The sequence below is a fragment of the Aotus nancymaae genome, unplaced genomic scaffold (genome assembly GCF_030222135.1).
Source record: "Aotus nancymaae isolate 86718 unplaced genomic scaffold, 86718_ANA_hifiasm-v0.15.2.pri h1tg000025l, whole genome shotgun sequence".
Taxonomy (NCBI): domain Eukaryota; kingdom Metazoa; phylum Chordata; class Mammalia; order Primates; family Aotidae; genus Aotus; species Aotus nancymaae.
The window spans coordinates 21,894,736-21,912,003 of record NW_026988438.1 but is presented as its reverse complement, the minus strand read 5'-3'; the positions used below and the strand labels follow the sequence as shown (position 1 = coordinate 21,912,003).

The 17,268-nt window shown below is 38.8% G+C and overlaps 1 protein-coding gene across 14 annotated transcripts in view; it reads left to right on the top strand.

The window, feature by feature from the left end:
• Positions 1-265: 265 nt before the first annotated feature.
• Positions 266-17,268, top strand: part of ADAM22 (ADAM metallopeptidase domain 22) — a 261,243-nt gene continuing 244,240 nt past the window's right edge. For 5 of the 14 annotated variants that reach the window (XM_064380425.1, XM_064380424.1, XM_064380421.1 and 2 more), the window contains exons 1-2: positions 266-565; positions 1,043-1,203. In XM_064380425.1, the coding sequence (XP_064236495.1) occupies positions 481-565; positions 1,043-1,203 (246 nt within the window). In that variant the 5' untranslated portion in view covers positions 266-480. Of the gene's footprint in view, positions 566-801; positions 1,204-17,268 lie in introns of those variants that run through there. The other 9 variants (XM_021674227.2, XM_021674226.2, XM_021674225.2 and 6 more) reach the window with 2 other exon arrangements.

Sequence of the window (17,268 nt, the reverse complement as noted above, 5' to 3'; positions counted from 1 at the left end):
TCTTTTGCCTCCAGTCTGCGGGATATAGAGGACCTCACAGTCACGAGGTCGCGACAGTCCGCGCTGTCGTGGAAACAAGCAGGACGCGGAGACGGAACTACATTTCCCAGCTGACTCTCCTACGCGCGCCCATTCCCGCGCGCGGGGGGCGACTGCACCGGCGCTCGCTCCCTGCCGAGCGCTCCTCGCCCGCCCGAGCCATTGCCAGGGGATGAGGTGGGAGGAGCTAGAAACCACTTAGCTACAGCCAACCGCCCAATGCAGCACTCGCTCGCTCCCCCCGCCAGCGGAAGCGCCCGCGGAGCACAATGCAGCACTGAGCCGCGGTGGAGGCTGCAGCGCCGCGGCCGCCGCAGCACCGGCTGGGGCTGCGAGTGGGTGGCCTCGGGGAGCCCGGGGGCGCGGAGCGAGGGAGCCGGACTCGCCAGCCCCGGCATGAGGAGCTGAGCCTCTCGGGCGAGGCGGGCTGACGGCGGCACCATGCTGGCGGCTGCGGCTGCGTCCGTGCCCTTCTTGCTGCTCTGCGCCCTGGGGACCTGCCCCCCGGCGCGCTGCGGCCAAGCAGGTAAGTTAGCCGCCCTCTGCGCCTTCGGGCTGTGCCATTTCCTGGGAATCTTTGGAGCCCCTAGGCGTATCGAAAAGGGGGCATCCCCATTTCAAGAGTGCGCGGGGAGATTTTTTTTTTTTTTTTTTTTTTAATTCGGGAGGGTGGTGAGAAGTGGAGCAAAAATATATATGTGGGGGCGCTCGGATGCACTAGAAGCCTGCGGTCAAAGCCTGTTTTTCTCCTTCTGAAGAGGAATGGGGAGAATGGGAAAGGGATGCCCTTCTTCTGGGCCCCGCTCCTGGATGCTCTCGGATGAGCCGGACCGAGGCTCTCCGGCTGGTGTCTCTGCGTCCTTCCCAGATGGGTTCCGACAGGAAGGGGGCGGCGGGGATTTTCGTAGGGGAGACCTAGGACCGCAGGATGGAGGAGTGCGGGTCAGGGTCATTATTTTCGCCTTTTCTTTCCACTCCCTCCTTTCCCCCTTCCTGCCTGGAGGAGACGCCTCATTGACGGAGCTAGAGAAGAGGAAGGAAAACCGCTTCCTGGAGCGCCAGAGCGTCGTGCCGCTGCGCCTCATCTACCGCTCGGGCGGCGAGGACGAAACTCGGCACGACGCGCTCGACACGCTAGTGCGGGGCGACCCCGGCGGCCAGAAGGTGAGAGGCTGGGTCCGGGAGGTGGTTTGCGCCGCCCGGCCCACCCGCGACCCCACCATTGCGCTCGGTTGCGCTGGAGACCCGATGTCTTCTTGGGTGAAATGAGCTCAGTCCCGATGCAAGTCATGCATGGCGCTCCCTGTGCAAAAAAGAAGGGGAAAAGAGTCCCAAAAAGAACCACAGGCCGAGGGCTTTGCCCGAGGGGAGTTTGTGCGGGGTGCTTTCAGGATGCGGTGACCTGAGAAGGCGGAGAGCCCTGTGACATTGTCAGGCAAAAGTCAGGCATGCATAGGGAGAAGGGAGGTAGTATTTGGGCAGGGTTTGAATCATCCTTGTTGTTTTACTCCTCAAAGTGACTTCAGAAGTGATTTAACCCAAAATTGACACTGTAAAAAAAAATTGGAAAAAAAAATTAATGCTAGACATTCTTAAGAAACCCAAACTCTAAAAACAAGCTAAACTCTAAGGTTCTATTCACTCAGATTTGTGGACACCAGAGATGTGCCCATTCACCTCTACCTTCTGAAAAAGGTGTGCTCCTCCCTCTTTATTTATGGGTAGCAGTTCTCTTGGTTTAATTAGGGCTGTGCTGTTTGTTGAGCGTTTATAAATTATGCTTTAAAAAATCTGCTGTTATCACTGTATCTGTATTTAAATCAAGATACACTTCCACAGATATGCCTAAAAATTATTGTGAGTTTATTGACAAATTTAAGTAAATACTTCTGGAGCTGTGTATTTTTTTATTTCTATACATCACCTGATCAGGCAGTTCACCCACCTGTAAGTACATATTAAGATAGAACTTGTTCATGTACTTGAAAATTTTTGTAAACTTGACTGAAGCATAGGCAAGCCAAACCTTTTCACATATATAAATATATTCACAAATACTTTAAAATATGTCTTGATGATGTGATAATTATATTAACTTATCTGTATACATGAAATATGTAAAAATAGAAAATATTATTTAAATTCATATTGGTAGCCAAATAGTTGGTATTGTTAAAATTTTGTTATTGAAGGTGGGAAATTAATTTAAAGGGCTACATAATATCCATCAAAGATTATTTTAGTGGGAAATCCCAATATGTTAAGCCTTTAATTAAGGATTCTTTTATTTGAATTAATGTTTGGTAAATACCTATTTTTCTTTTCCATTTTGACTCATTTCAGTGGTAAAACTGAAGAAGCAGGGGACGTAGTTTCCCTATGTCGTTGTATTTTTCAATTAATTAAAATTAATTGAATTCAATTTTAATTCTGTGGAAGAATATTTTCACACCCATTTCCAACCTTTTATTGTAAAAAATTTTAAACACACAAAAAAGTAAGATAATTTAATGAACCCCCAGCTTCGACAGTTAACAACTTGTGGCCAACCTTGTTTTGTCTATACCCTATTTCTTTTGTATTTTCTTTCCCTCCCTGTATAGTATTGAAACAAATCATATCATTTCATTCATAACAATTCTAGGAATGTACCACTAAATGGTAACGATTCTTTTAAAAATGCAACCATGTTATTATATTTTCAAAAATTAAGAATAATTTCTTACTACTATCAAATATGCTGTTTTTCAAATTTCCAGTTCTCATATATATAATATATGTATATATGTGTATGTGTGAATGTTTATATGTGTGTGTTTGTGTATATATATATATATAAAGAGAGAGAGAGAGTATATATTTAGAGTATATATTTAAGTTTGTTTGTCTGAACCAGGAGCCAGATAATGTTTGTAGATTGCAATTCGTTTATTTATTTAATTTTTGTAACAGGGTCTCACTCTGTCACCCAGATGGGAGTGCAGTGGCACAATTATGGCTCACTGTAGTCTTGACCTCTTGGGCTCAGGTGATCCTCCCACCTCAGCTTCTTGAGTAGCTTGGATTACAGGCATGTGCCATCTCATCTGGCTAATTAAATTTGTTTTTTTTGTTTTTTTTTTTTTGTAGAGATGGGAATTCATCATGTTGCTCAGGCTGACCTTGAACTCCTGGGCTCAACCCATCTGTTGGCTTGGGTCTCCCAAAAAGCTGGGATTACAGGTGTGAGCTGTGGAGCCTGGCCTGTTTTTTTTTTTTTTTTTTTTTTTAAAAGTCTTTTAATGTATGGCTCTTTCCCCTCAGTTTCTTTTTTTTCCCCTTATAACTTTTTCAGTGAAGACATGGAGTCCTTTCATTTTGTGGAGTTTCTCATTCAAGATTTTACTGTTGTAGCCAGTGCTTTAAAACAATTTACAAAGACTTTCTAGGAGAGGAAGAGAGACTGAAGGAAGTAGAGATACAGAAAAAGAAATCCACAGGATTGAACCTGGAGACTCACATGCTGGAAATGTCTTCGGGTACCTTCTGCCTTCTCTGTGTAGGTGAAAGACCAACACTTTTGAGAACTGGAGGAGGTTAGTCCTCCTTTTCTCCCCATTTATGGAGGACCATTTGTGCAGTTTTTTGATTCACAGGATTCTTGACTTGGGGTGGAAGCTATCTTGTGCTTATGGAGCTTCTACTTCCTATAGCAGTAAACCTCACAATAGAGAATAATGACTGATTTTTGGTGAAGTATGATTGAATTGGGAGGATTTAGGTTTAACAGTATGAATAGATCATTAATTCAAGTCAGAAAGAAAGCAACGATACCATCTTATCATAGTAATTATTATGAAAAGTTATCCCAGTGCCTGGCACATAGTAAGGTACATGTAGTACATGTCGATGTCTGTATCACCTGGGAGCCACTGTGGTTTACCGTGCTGCTTAGACCACAGGTGGAAATCATTGACAACTAGGACCAGATCTGACAGAATTGTAAAGACCTAGTTACCTTAGGCCAGCTTTTCCTACAGTTAAACAGAGGAGTTTTCTTGCACTATTGGCATTTTTCGTTTTTCTGAGAGCTATCATTGGACTGAAAAATATAAGTTGATTTTTTTATGGCCCTTGTTATTTCCCTAATGATTAAATAGATGTAACTTATGGCATTTTAATTTTAGATACTCATAGATGTTTTTTTGTTTGTTTTTGAGATGGAGTTTTACTCTGTTGCCTAGGCTGGAGTGTAATGGCATGATCTCAGCTCACTGCAACCTCCATTTCCTGGGTTCAAGTGATACTCCTGTCGCAGCCTCCTAAATAGCTGGGATTATAGGTGCACACCACCACACCTGGCTAATTTTTGTATTTTTAGTAGAGATGAGATTTCACCATTTTGGCTAGGCTGGTCTAGAACTCCTGACCTTAGGTGATCCTCCTGCTTCGGTCTCCCAAAGTACTGAGATTACAGGCATGAGCCACTGTGTCTGGCCGCCTATAGATATTTTTATCAACTTCCTTTCTGCTTCATAAATAAAATTAGGGTGATTTTCTGTGAACTCACAAAGCTTATATACATTTGTTGATTTGTTTCTTTAAAAGACATTTATTTATTTATGTATTTATTTATTTTGAGACGGAGTCTCGCTCTGTCACCCAGGCTGGAGTGCAGTGGTACGATCTCGGCTCACTGCAACCTCTGCTTCCCGAGTTCAAGTGATTCTTGTGCCTCAGCCTCCCAAGTAACTGGGACTACAGGTGTGTGCCACCACATATGGCTAATTTTTTGTATTTTTAGTAGAGACAGAGTTTCATCGTGTTAGCCAGGATGGTCTCAATCTCCTGACCTCGTGATCCACCTGCCTCAGCCTCCCAAATTGCTGAGATTACAGGCGTGAGCCATTGTGCCTGGCCTAAAAGGCATTTCTTTACTTGTGTTCCTACTCTCTACTAATTTTTATACAAGACCCTGGGCATTTAGAGATAAAAGACACAGTTTTGCCTTTAAGGAATTCTTAAAGAAGTGGAAGATGAATGGGTGAATAAGCAATTATACTTTGCCCTGTGATTTTCTGGAGGTGATCACAGAGGCCGGTGAAGGCAGAGAATGCTAGTACTTAACCCAAGTGAGCAGTTAGGCTGGGCTCTCTGGGGAAGCTGTGTTTTGAGGGTAAGTTAGGAATTTCTACATTAAAGGGAAGAGTGAGTATATCCAACCAAAGAGGCGGTAAGTACATGGGTACATGGGAATCAGGATATGTTTTTGTTAATTGCAAGTAGGAAAGATTTCAGGGACAGATAAGATAAAACAGGAAAGCAGGGAGTAGATGCTGCTGCACTTTCATGACTTGCTGAGGAATTTGGAATTTGTCCTGAAGGCAGTCAAAGGATTTCAATTAGGAGAGTTAACTGACCAGATTTGTGTTATTGTCATATAATCCTAATTGTTAGAATGAATAATTTTTTTTGTCCTCATTATCACCCATTTATCAGAATGAATAATTATAATTTCAAAGAGCATGTGACTGTAGCTGTGTACTTCAGTTCACTGGTAAATGTTCACATAAAGTTTCATTAGAACTTAGTAAATATACTGAAAATACTGAATAAATGAGTTAATATTTACAATGCACTTAGAACAATGCTGGGCATAGAGTTAGTACTATGTGAGTCTTTGTTAAATAACATTAGATCCCTCAGGCTGCTGAAGTACTATTTAGATATTTTATGACATCACTTGAATGCAAAATGGTGCCTTAATTATCTGAGTTTAACATAGTCCCAGAAGTATGTTACAAATTACTCAAATTTATATTTAACTAAGTGGAATCAAATAGTCCTAGAGATAGAAGAGACCTTATACGTTATCTAACCTAATTCAGGAATTACTTTTCACTTGTTAAGAGCAAGCCATTGGATGGGCACAGTGGCTCACGCCTGTAATCCCAGCACTTTGGTAGGCTCAGGTGGGTGGATCATTTGGCGTCAGGAGTTCTAGACCAGCCTGGCCAATATGGTGAAACCCCATCTCTACTAAGGGTACAAAAATTAGCTAGGCTTGGTGGTGGGCACCTGTAGTCCCAGCTACTCGGGAAGCTGAGGCACAGGAATTGCTTGAACCTGGGAGACAGAGGTTGCAGTGAGCAGAGATCATGTCACTGCACTCCAGCCTGGGTGGCAGAGTAAGACTCTGTCTCAAAAAATAAAAATAAAAATAAAAAAGATCAAGCTATTGAGCTATTGATCAAGATGAATATGCTGATTACCCTGATCTGATCAGTATGCATTGTATGTATCAAATCTCTCATAAATATGTACAGTTATTATATGTCAATTTTTTAAAAGGTTAAAAAGAGTATAGAAATCAACAATGTACTATTCAATGTTTCAGAAAGCTTCCAAAGAACTATGATGGTATAAGCCACCTTAATTTTACTCTTAATGTATCCTTGTTTTAATTTTCATCCCTAAATTGGGACAGAAAAATTTTGGAAGAAATTTTCATTGTAGTTCTGTTTAAATGCTGACAATTTGATTGGTTTTAAATAGTAATTCTGTTGATATAAGTACATATTGTAAATGATTTCTTTACTGTATGGTTACTTGAATGCATGTACTTTATTTTTATCACAAGTGGGAGCATCAGCCCACTACTGAAAGCTTATTATGCCACAAAGTCCTGGAAATGGTAGTCAAAATAATTATATTTGATTGTGGGCAGCCTTGCTATCTTCGTTGTTTACTTAGTCTAAAGTAATTTCATTCCTGGAAAATAGAACTCAAGACTAGAATTTGAATTATTGAGAGTCTTTCTTCTGTCTTGAAATTATTTGTGGTGAAAGAATGGTATGTTAAAAGGATAAGTTTTATCCTTTTACCTAGATTTCTGTGTAGACAAGATACCACCTACTGAGTCTTACTGATGGTTTGATACTACTCATTATTTGATACATATAATTGCTATTTTTTTGAATAAGCACCTTAATGATTCTTTTTCGTCAGCTAACCATCACAGATTTACATCAAGGATAAGTTATTTTGTGGTTTATTTTGTTGTGTTTTCACCCCATACATTTTTAATAATTTGGTTTTACCCAGTGATTATATTTCCCTACTAGTAGCAAAATTGTTTTCGTTGGAAGCCTTTGTTGTCAGTGAATAGATGGGCTACTTTTTTCCTCTGTCTCTTTCCCTAGAAAGTGTTACAGCTTCCCAAGTAGTCAAGTGCCAAGCACATAGATCTATAGTTTGTCACAGTTTTGATAACCAGTAACAAATGGGAAAAATACAAGATGGCAAGCAGTAGGTGTGCTCCATTTTTATCAATGTCCTTATACAGATGCCTGTGCATGGATGAGCTGTACTTAGCATTGTGCTGTTTCATTGAGGAGCACTGAGTCAGCTTGATGGTAAATTGCTGCACTGCTTCCCTGGCGGAAGAAGACTCCTAGGAATTACAACTTTGGAAGTATTTTGCAAGGGTAGCACAAACATCTTTTTTAAAAAATATACTGTGCATTTGTTAATGTTAAGTAGCTCAATATTGATAAAGTTTTGTCACCAGTCAGAACTTTGTTCTACTGCTGTAAATAGGAAGGAGACATTTCACCATGAATTTTTATTCTCCTACCAGCCATCTTCTTTTCTAATTAAATAGTTAAAAAAAAAAGCAAATTTCAGAATTGTAGGAGTTTCACTTAGTCTTGTTTTTACGCTATGAAATTCCAATTTGTATATATGTATTTTTGGTATCTTTAGAATTCTGCCTAATGAGGTTATGCTGCACAGAAGGAATCAGTCTTTCATCACTTCTGTGCAGCTACACATAGGAAACTATTTATGAATGACTCTAAGAGCTTATAGGTTGATAAAAAATGTTCCTAGTTTTATTTGCTTTCTCATATTGCAAAGAATGCCAAGAGTTCTGCTGCCATTTAAAAAAAATTGAGTCCCTTAGAAGGAGAGAGGTCTGCTTTTTTCTCACAACACACTGAGAACAGGGATCTGTAAGGTCAGTAGTATTTCCTAACTCCAGTTGGGCTAATTAGATAGGGCCACATTTATCATTAAGTAGCATGGATAAGCCCGAAAGGGAAAGCAGATAGATGTTCATAAAAGTGGGGCTGGCGATGGAGCAGAAGGAAAGGTAGAGTCCTTGAGAGGAAAGATGAGAAGGTGGAAGGAAAAGGAAATGATAAAAAGTGAAAAATACTTTTAATAGTGTCACTATATGTGCTATATACTAAAATAGTTAAATGTATGATAACTTACATGTACTTTTTATGTGCCAAATGGTCTTCTGAATACTTGATGTACATTAATTCATTGCATCCTCACAAAAATCGTGTGACAGGTAATACTTATCATCTGTAAAGTCATAAAGCTGATAGGGGATTTGGACCTAGGCACTTCAGCTCCACTGCACTGCCTATGTGCTTAACCACTATGCTAAACTTGTCTTATGGAAGGGGACCACCGACAATTCTTTAGATGCCATTCAATGGCGCTCGAGTCAGATTTCTTACATTTATCCTATTGAAAATATAAATGACTTTCAGTGTTTGAAAAAAATATATATATATACATTTCAAGTCAGACAATAGTGAAGATGCTTGCTGAACACAACAGGAATGCTTCATTTTTACTGTCTTGAAAATGAAAATGGAATTTGTGAGGGTATTTGACATTTAAACGGTGAAAAACACCTCTTGAAGGCCACATGTCCTGTTTGTTTGTAGATTTGTACACCGTCTTTTACAGTCATTCATTGTAAATCACATATTAGTATTCAGCAATCAACACCAAAATTATATATGCTGTTTTTGTGGTCACAGCTTCATAGGTAGAAAAATTAATTGCTAAACGGGGAGCCATATTTATATATTTTTCTCCAAAAAAAGAAAAGATACAAAATTACAAAATATCTTTTATGCCTTCACAAAACTAGTAGTACCAGAGTCCCAAATTTCAAATCATTCAGGAAAAAGAGATGCGTAATCAATAACAACAAAAAATGATAGCTTCTGTGAACATATAGTTGAATGTGTTTACTTTGATAATAAAAGCACTAGAAAGCAAACATTGGGGAAAGAGTTGAACAAATAAGGATTAGTATTTATTAACTTAAATAAATATAAACATTTATAATATATAAATATAATGTATGCGAAATATAAATAATATCTAACTCTTTTTTCATGTACCAGGCATTGTATTGACTTACATTCATTATCTCTCATGATGCGGTAGATACTATTGTGCCGATTTTAAGATGAGGAAACTAAGGTTAATTAACCTGCCTGAGGTTATACAGGTAATAAGTGGGAGAAGTGGGAAAAGGATTCTCCACATTTAGAAATCAACATAAAATAATCTTCTAAAATCTGTACTACTTATCTGACGTGGTTTCCCATGTGTCCTTGTGTTAGAACATACCTAACATTATTTCTTCAAGATGCTCTTTGTCTTGCCCAGGTCTCCGTCCTAACTAACTTGCAGTTATTTTACATTTAATTAAAATAGAGTACAACATGCTGTATTTTTAAAAATAGAAGTATTTTATATAAAAAATGATTTTAGACTTCTGGCTATCCTTTACTTTTGATTTTATCATTAGAGTTCCTTTTAAAATAGAAGTTTGTTTCATTTCCCCTAGGACAGACTGTTCTCTCTAACTTGATTTTGAAAATAAAATTGAAAATGTTGTACTATGATCCAGAAACATCAGCAGTTCTAACTGGAAAGAGAAGGGATAAAGAACGTAAATCATTATTCTCTACCCCTAAATATGCTTGTTTGCGTTGAAGAGATTTTCAGAATCGTATTTATCAGCAAGGGTAAATAAACATTTTTTTCTCCTTTTTAAAAATTAATTTTGTACCAGGGGATTTTAGCACTTAGCAATAATTGCCCTTTTGTTGCCGTTTTTGTCCCAAGTAAAGATCGTTAGATAACTCTTTGAAGATGAGAAATCGATGATGCTTTACTGGAGATAGGCTTTGAGAGCTCACATTTTGCAAGTGGTTTTAAAATTTTCTAGCTGAGGCAGTAGAACTCCTGGTTGAGTTTTGTGAGACCACTTATTCTGCTTGGCACTGCCCCATGTCTCTAGCTTTTACCTCTAGTTGGTTAATTTCTATTCTGCTCTTTTGTTTTTTTTTTTTTTCAATTTGCCTTTTAAGTAGGTTTGTTTTGGAGGAATTGCCTTCATTTCCTTCACTAGTGAGGCTAGGGGATTTTAACCTAGGCAGTTCAAGGTTAGGATGAGGTTAGGATGTTGGAGGTCAGGCTGGTACACACAATTTGCTGGTATACAAAATTTGGTCATAGCTCAAGCTTTTTTCTCTGTGTGGTTTCTCTTTCTTTGGATTAAATAGCAAGATGCTACAGGAGGAGCTGTCACTTGACAGAACCTGGTTCTGCCAATTTCTTTGATTTCCCTAGTGGATTTTTAATGCCTTTGGGATATCCTGTCAGTGTTCTGTGGAGGAACCCAGCAGTGGCTCCTCAGCAGGCATAAGTGGCAGTTGAGGTTACACATAGCCTGGTGGTATTAATCTAATGTAGGCTGGAGAGAGGGAGCAAGGCAAGCAGTTGCCTGAGGAATGATCTAGAATCATCAGATATGGTCAGGAACAGGCTGTAGGTAAAAGGGCGGTGGCAGGTGAGGCTCAGAGAAATCAGAGAGCAAATTATCAAAGAAAAGATACTAGGCTGGTCAGGTTAATATCCTTCTGGTTCAACTTGAAAAAGCTACCTGAAAGAGCCTGATTTTCTGGCTTCACCCTTGATCTGGGTCTTAGGTCTTTAAAGGGAGCCTTGTGTTTTTTTTTAAGTGAAACTTGTTCTCATTCTCACGTGAGCTTCAAGTGTTTGGTTCCTCTTCCTTCTTCTCCTTCCTTCCTATTCTTTTTTCTTATTTCTTCCTTCTCTTCTTTACCTTCTTGTCTTTCATTTCCTTTTTCTTCTTCTTTGATTGGTCTTTGTAAAGGTCTGCAGGCTAGTGAGAAAGTGCTGCAAGGGAATCCACACTTCTCCCCATTTTATAGTTTAGACATTGGGCACTGACTCACCTGGGTCAGGAGATGAGACCCAGTTAAAGATTGATTTCCTAATGTGTGCAGGAGTTTTTGATACTCTAAAAAATGAGTTTGCACAAAATTAGCAATATCTTATTTTGAGTAGCATGTGATATGTGTTAAATAAATGTATGTTGTGTAAATGAAGAGTCTCAGAATTTGGAAAATTTGTTCTTACTGAGATGGATAATTTTGGTGTCAGTCTTTGTTTGCCATAGATTGTGAATTTTCAAGATTGGTATTAGCTGCAGCTTAACAACAGTTAGGATTGCTTTCATGTGCCTTCCTGAAAAACTTGAGGTAAGTGTTTAATAAGGATGGGATTTTGAAAAACAGATACATTTACAGACTTACCATTATGCTAAATAATGGAGTCAATTATTTCTTAGGAAGAACTTTATTGACTTTAATAGAAACTTTAACATCATCAAAGATAATGAAAGTTTTGGATATATATCCAGTAATAGACTGCTGGATTGAATGGTAGTTCTGATGTAAGTTCTTTGAGAAATTTCTAAATTGCTTTCCACAGTGGCTGAACGAGTTCATTCCCACCAAGAGTCTATAAGTGTCCCTTTTTCTCCTTAGCCTCATCAGCCAATTTTTTTTTCACTTTTTGATAATAGCCATTCTGACTAATGTGAGATGGTATCTCCTTGTGGTTTTGATTTGCATTTCTCTGATGATTAATGATGTTCAGCATTTTTTTTTCTTGTTTGTTGGCCGCTTATATGTCTGCTTTTGAGAAGTGTCTGTGTCTTTTGCTCATGTTTTAATGGGATTATTTATTTATTGCTTGTTGAATTAAGTTCCTTATGGATTCTGGATATTAGATTTCTGTTGGATGCATAGTTTCCTAATATTTTTTTAATTCTGTAGGTTATCTGTTTACTCTGTTGATGGTTTCTTTTGCTATGCAGAAGCTCTTGAGTTTAATTCTGTCCTACTTGACAATTTTGTTTTTGTTGCAGTTGCTTTGAGGACTTAGTCATAAATTCTTTCTCAAGGCCAATTTCCAGAATGGTGTTCTCTAGATATTCTTCTAAGATTCTTATACTTTGAAGTATCTTGAGTTAATTTTTATATATGGTGAAAGTTAGGGGTCCAGTTTCATTCTTCTGCATCTAGCTAGCTGGCTATCCCAGCACTGTTTATTGAAGAGGGAGTTCTTTCCCCATGACTTATTTTTGTCCAGTTTGTTGAAGTTCAGATGGCTGGAGGTATGCAGCTTTGTTTCTGGGCTCTCTATTCTGTTCCATTGGTCTATGTATAGCCAAAAGAAATCATTTTACCAAAAAGACACATGTGCTCATGTTCATTGCAGCACTGTTGACAATAGCAAAGTCAGGGAATCAATCCAGGTGCTCATTCATGGTGGATTGGATAAAGAAAACGTGGTACATATACACGATGGAATACTATGCAACTATAAAAAGAATGATACCGTATCCTTTGCAGCCACATGGATGTAGCTGGAGGCCATTATATTAACTGATTTAACACAGGAACAGAAAACCAAATATTATATGTTCTCACTTATAAGTGGGAGCTAAACATTGTATACTCATGGACATAAAAATGGCAATGGTAGACACTGGGGACTAATAGGAAGGGAAAGAGAGGGGCAAGGGTTGAAAAACTAACTGCTAGGTACTATACTCTGTCTGCATGATAGGATCATTCGTATCCCAAATCTCAGCATCACTTAATATGCCAAGGTAACGAAGCTGCACATGTATCTCTTGAATCTAAAATAAAAGTTGAATTATTAAAAAAAAAAAGATTATGAAAGTTTTGATTCAGGGCTATGAAAATGTTCTCACATTTTGTGATCTTGTATGGCTGGTTTAGCTATAAATAGTACCTAGCTTTTTTTCAAACTTATTTCCTCATAAAAGTACCATCTAATGTGAACAGACATTGATTGATAAGAAGGTAGGGGAAATTCAAGAAGTATTCATTGCCGTCACCAAAGGTGAAACCATTTCTGTCTAGGTAAGTGACTAGAGGTAAGGCTATTCTAAACCACAGTGTATAACAGTTTCGTTGACTCTCAGAATTCTTTAAGGTTAAAAAAAAAAGTGGTGAGGGGAGGATATTGGTGCCAAGATACTAAGATTTTCACTTAATTTAATTTCTGAGATAAGTTTAGCATAATGTTCTTATAGTTCTTAATAATCTTGAATAGGCAATGTTCTTTCATAGTTATTGAGGGAAAAGTACTATTAATTCATAACCAATTTAATATAAAATCTACTTATGGTCTTTGATGGGTGTTTTGGGTGTTTTCTTAAGGGTTCTGATTATGAAATGATGAACTTTGTAGTTATTGTAGGGTTATGGGATAACAATTATTTTAATTGCACAGAATAGCATGGAATGAAGGCATGGACCCTCATCTTCATTTGCATTTCTTTCCATCATTGAGCATAGACAGTGCCTTGCACATAACCAGTGCTGAACAAGCAAATGTTAACCGAATGAAATTATTGATGGCATGACTTATTGAGGGCCCTGTTTCTTCATTAATGCTCCCATACCCCCATCGTTATATCAGGTTTTCTCTGGTCAATTGTTTCTTTTCTTTTTTCTTCATTGCTTTCTTTTCTCATCCCTCAGTATAGGCTCGGTAACTTTCCTACAGCCTCTTTCCATTTTTCTGTGGACACCTTGCTCTGTTCTCATTCAGTATGACCCTTGGTTTATGTTGTATTTTCCCCCACTCTATTTCTGTCAAGTGTCTCTTTTCCTCTTAGTAACTAAAGTAAAAACAAGTCTCTGAAAGGTTATTTACATTCAGTGTTGGGAGCCATCTCTGTAGCACACTGCTGGACTTAACTTATTTTGGGATTTAGAAAATGTGTTATAATTAAACGTGTTTCCATTTTACTACTTACTTGTAAACCTATATTTTGTGTGATTTTTCTTTTTTCCATTCGTTTGTTTCTGTCGTGCCTCTTGAATTGCTCCTCATTCATTCTCCTCTGTGGATGCGGATTTTAGTGTCCCTTCTGCCCTTTATTGCTAGAATAATCTCCTTCCTAAAATCATTTTCCTAGTTCTCAATTCTCATAATCCCTGGGATTTAAGCTTTAAATTATGTGCTTAGTTTACCCTCTACATTTGCTGAGCATGTCACTTCTCAAAGTCTTTGACAGTAATCCGTTGCTACAGCATAGTGATCCATCGCATTGCTACGGGATTCATATTCAGTACAAAGGAATGATCAGGCATTTTTATAGGTATCCTCAAAGTAAAACTTGACTCATAGGCTTGGCATAAAGTTTTGCATGCTTATGTGGTCTATTAAAGGGGATTGGGGTGCCAATAACTTGAGTGTTAGTAGAAGGTGTTCTTTTTTTTTTTTTTTTTTTTTTTTTTTTTTTTATTTTATTTTATTTTTTTTTTTTATTGCATTTTAGGTTTTGGGGTACATGTGAAAAACATGCAAGGTTGTTGCTTAGGTGCATACGTGGCAGTGTGATTTGCTGCCTTCCTCCCCTTCACCCATATCTGGCATTTCTCCCCATGCTATCCCTCCCCAATTCCCCACCCCCCCGCTGTCCCCCCCACTCCCCCACAACAGACCCCCATGTATAGTGCTCCCCTCCCTGTGTCCATGTGTTCTCCTTGTTCAACACCCGCCTATGAGTGAGAACATGTGGTGTTTGATTTTGTGTTCTTGTGTCAGTTTGCTGAGAATGATGTTTTCCAGGTTCATCCATGTCCCTACAAAGGACGCGAACTCCTCGTTTTTAATGGCTGCATAATATTCCATGGTGTATATGTGCCACATTTTTCCTGTCCAGTCTATCATCGATGGGCATTTGGGTTGGTTCCAGGTCTTTGCTATTGTAAACTGTGCTGCAATGAACATTCGTGTGCATGTGTCCTTATAGTAGAACGATTTATAATCCTTTGGATATATGCCCAGTAATGGGATTGCTGGGTCAAATGGAATTTCTATTTCTAGGTCCTTGAGGAATCGCCACACTGTTTTCCACAATGGTTGAACTAATTTACACTCCCACCAACAGTGTAAAAGTGTTCCTATTTCTCCACATCCTCTCCAGCATCTGTTGTCTCCAGATTTTTTAATGATTGCCATTCTAACTGGTGTGAGATGGTATCTCAATGTAGTTTTGATTTGCATTTCTCTAATGGCCAGTGATGATGAGCATTTTTTCATATGCTTGTTGGCCTCATGTATGTCTTCTTTTGTAAAGTATCTGTTCATGTCCTTCGCCCACTTTTGAATGGGCTTGTTTGTTTTTTTCTTGTAAATCTTTTTTAGCTCGTTGTAAATTCTGGATATCAGCCCTTTGTCAGATGGGTAGGCTGCAAAAATTTTTTCCCATTCTGTTGGTTGCCGATTCACTCTATTGACTGTTTCTTTTGCTGTGCAGAAGCTGTGGAGTTTGATTAGGTCCCATTTGTCTATTTTGGCTTTTGTTACCAATGCTTTTGGTGTTTTGGTCATGAAGTCCTTGCCTACGCCTATGTCCTGAATGGTTTTGCCTAGGTTTCCTTCTAGTGTTTTTATGGTGTTAGGTCTTATGTTTAAGTCTTTAATCCATCTGGAGTCAATTTTAGTGTAAGGTGTCAGGAAGGGGTCCATTTTCTGCTTTCTGCATATGACTAGCCAGTTTTCCCAACACCACTTATTGAACAGGGAATCCTTTCCCCATTGCTTGTTTTTATCAGGTTTGTCAAAGATCAGGTGGTTGTAGATATGTTGTGTTGCCTCCGATGCCTCTGTTCTGTTCCATTGGTCTATATCTCTGTTTTGGTACCAGTACCATGCTGTTTTGATTACTGTAGCCTTGTAGTAGAGTTTGATGTCTGGTAGTGTGATGCCTCCTGCTTTGTTCTTTTTGCTTAGAATTGACTTGGCTATGCGGGCTCTCTTTTGGTTCCATATGAAGTTTAAGGTGGTTTTTTCCAGTTCTGTGAAGAAGGTCATTGGTAGCTTGATGGGGATAGCATTGAATCTGTATATTACTTTGGGCAGTATGGCCATTTTCACGATATTAATTCTTCCTAACCATGAACATGGAATGTTTCTCCATCTGTTTGTGTCCTCTCTTATTTCGTTGAGCAGTGATTTGTAGTTCTCCTTGAAGAGGTCCTTTACATTCCTTGTTAGTTGTATTCCTAGGTATTTTATTCTCTTTGTAGCGATTGTGAATGGCAGTTCGTTCTTGATTTGGCTCTCTTTAAGTCTGTTATTGGTGTATAGGAACGCTTGTGATTTTTGCACATTGATTTTGTATCCTGAGACTTTGCTGAAGTTGCTTATCAGTTTCAGGAGCTTTTGGGCTGAGATGAGGGGGTCTTCTAGATATACAATCATGTCGTCTGCAAATAGAGACAATTTGACTTCCTCCTTTCCTAATTGAATACCCTTTATTTCTTTTTCTTGCCTGATTGCTCTGGCTAGAACTTCCAGTACTATATTGAATAGGAGTGGTGAGAGAGGGCATCCTTGTCTAGTGCCAGATTTCAAAGGGAATGCTTCCAGTTTTTGCCCGTTCAGTATGATATTGGCTGTCGGTTTGTCGTAAATAGCTTTTATTATTTTGAGATACGTTCCATCGATACCTAGTTTATTGAGGGTTTTTAGCATAAAGGGCTGTTGAATTTTGTCGAAGGCCTTCTCTGCATCAATTGAGATAATCATGTGGTTTTTGTCTTTGGTTCTGTTTATGTGGTGAATTACATTTATAGACTTGCGTATATTGAACCAGCCTTGCATCCCCGGGATGAATCCTACTTGATCATGGTGGATAAGCTTTTTGATGTGCTGTTGTAATCGGCTTGCCATTATTTTATTGAAGATTTTTGCATCTATGTTCATCATGGATATTGGCCTGTAGTTTTCTTTTCTTGTTGAGTCTCTGCCAGGTTTTGGTATTAGGATGATGTTGGTCTCATAAAATGATTTGGGAAGGATTCCCTCTTTTTGGATTATTTGGAATAGTTTCAGTAGGAATGGTATCAGTTCCTCTTTGTATGTCTGGTAGAATTCGGCTGTGAACCCATCTGGGCCTGGGCTTTTTTTGGGTGGTAGGCTCTTAATTGCTGCCTCGACTTCAGACCTTGTTATTGGTCTATTCAGGGTTTCGACTTCTTCCTGGTTTAGGCTTGGCAGGAGGCAGCTGTCCAG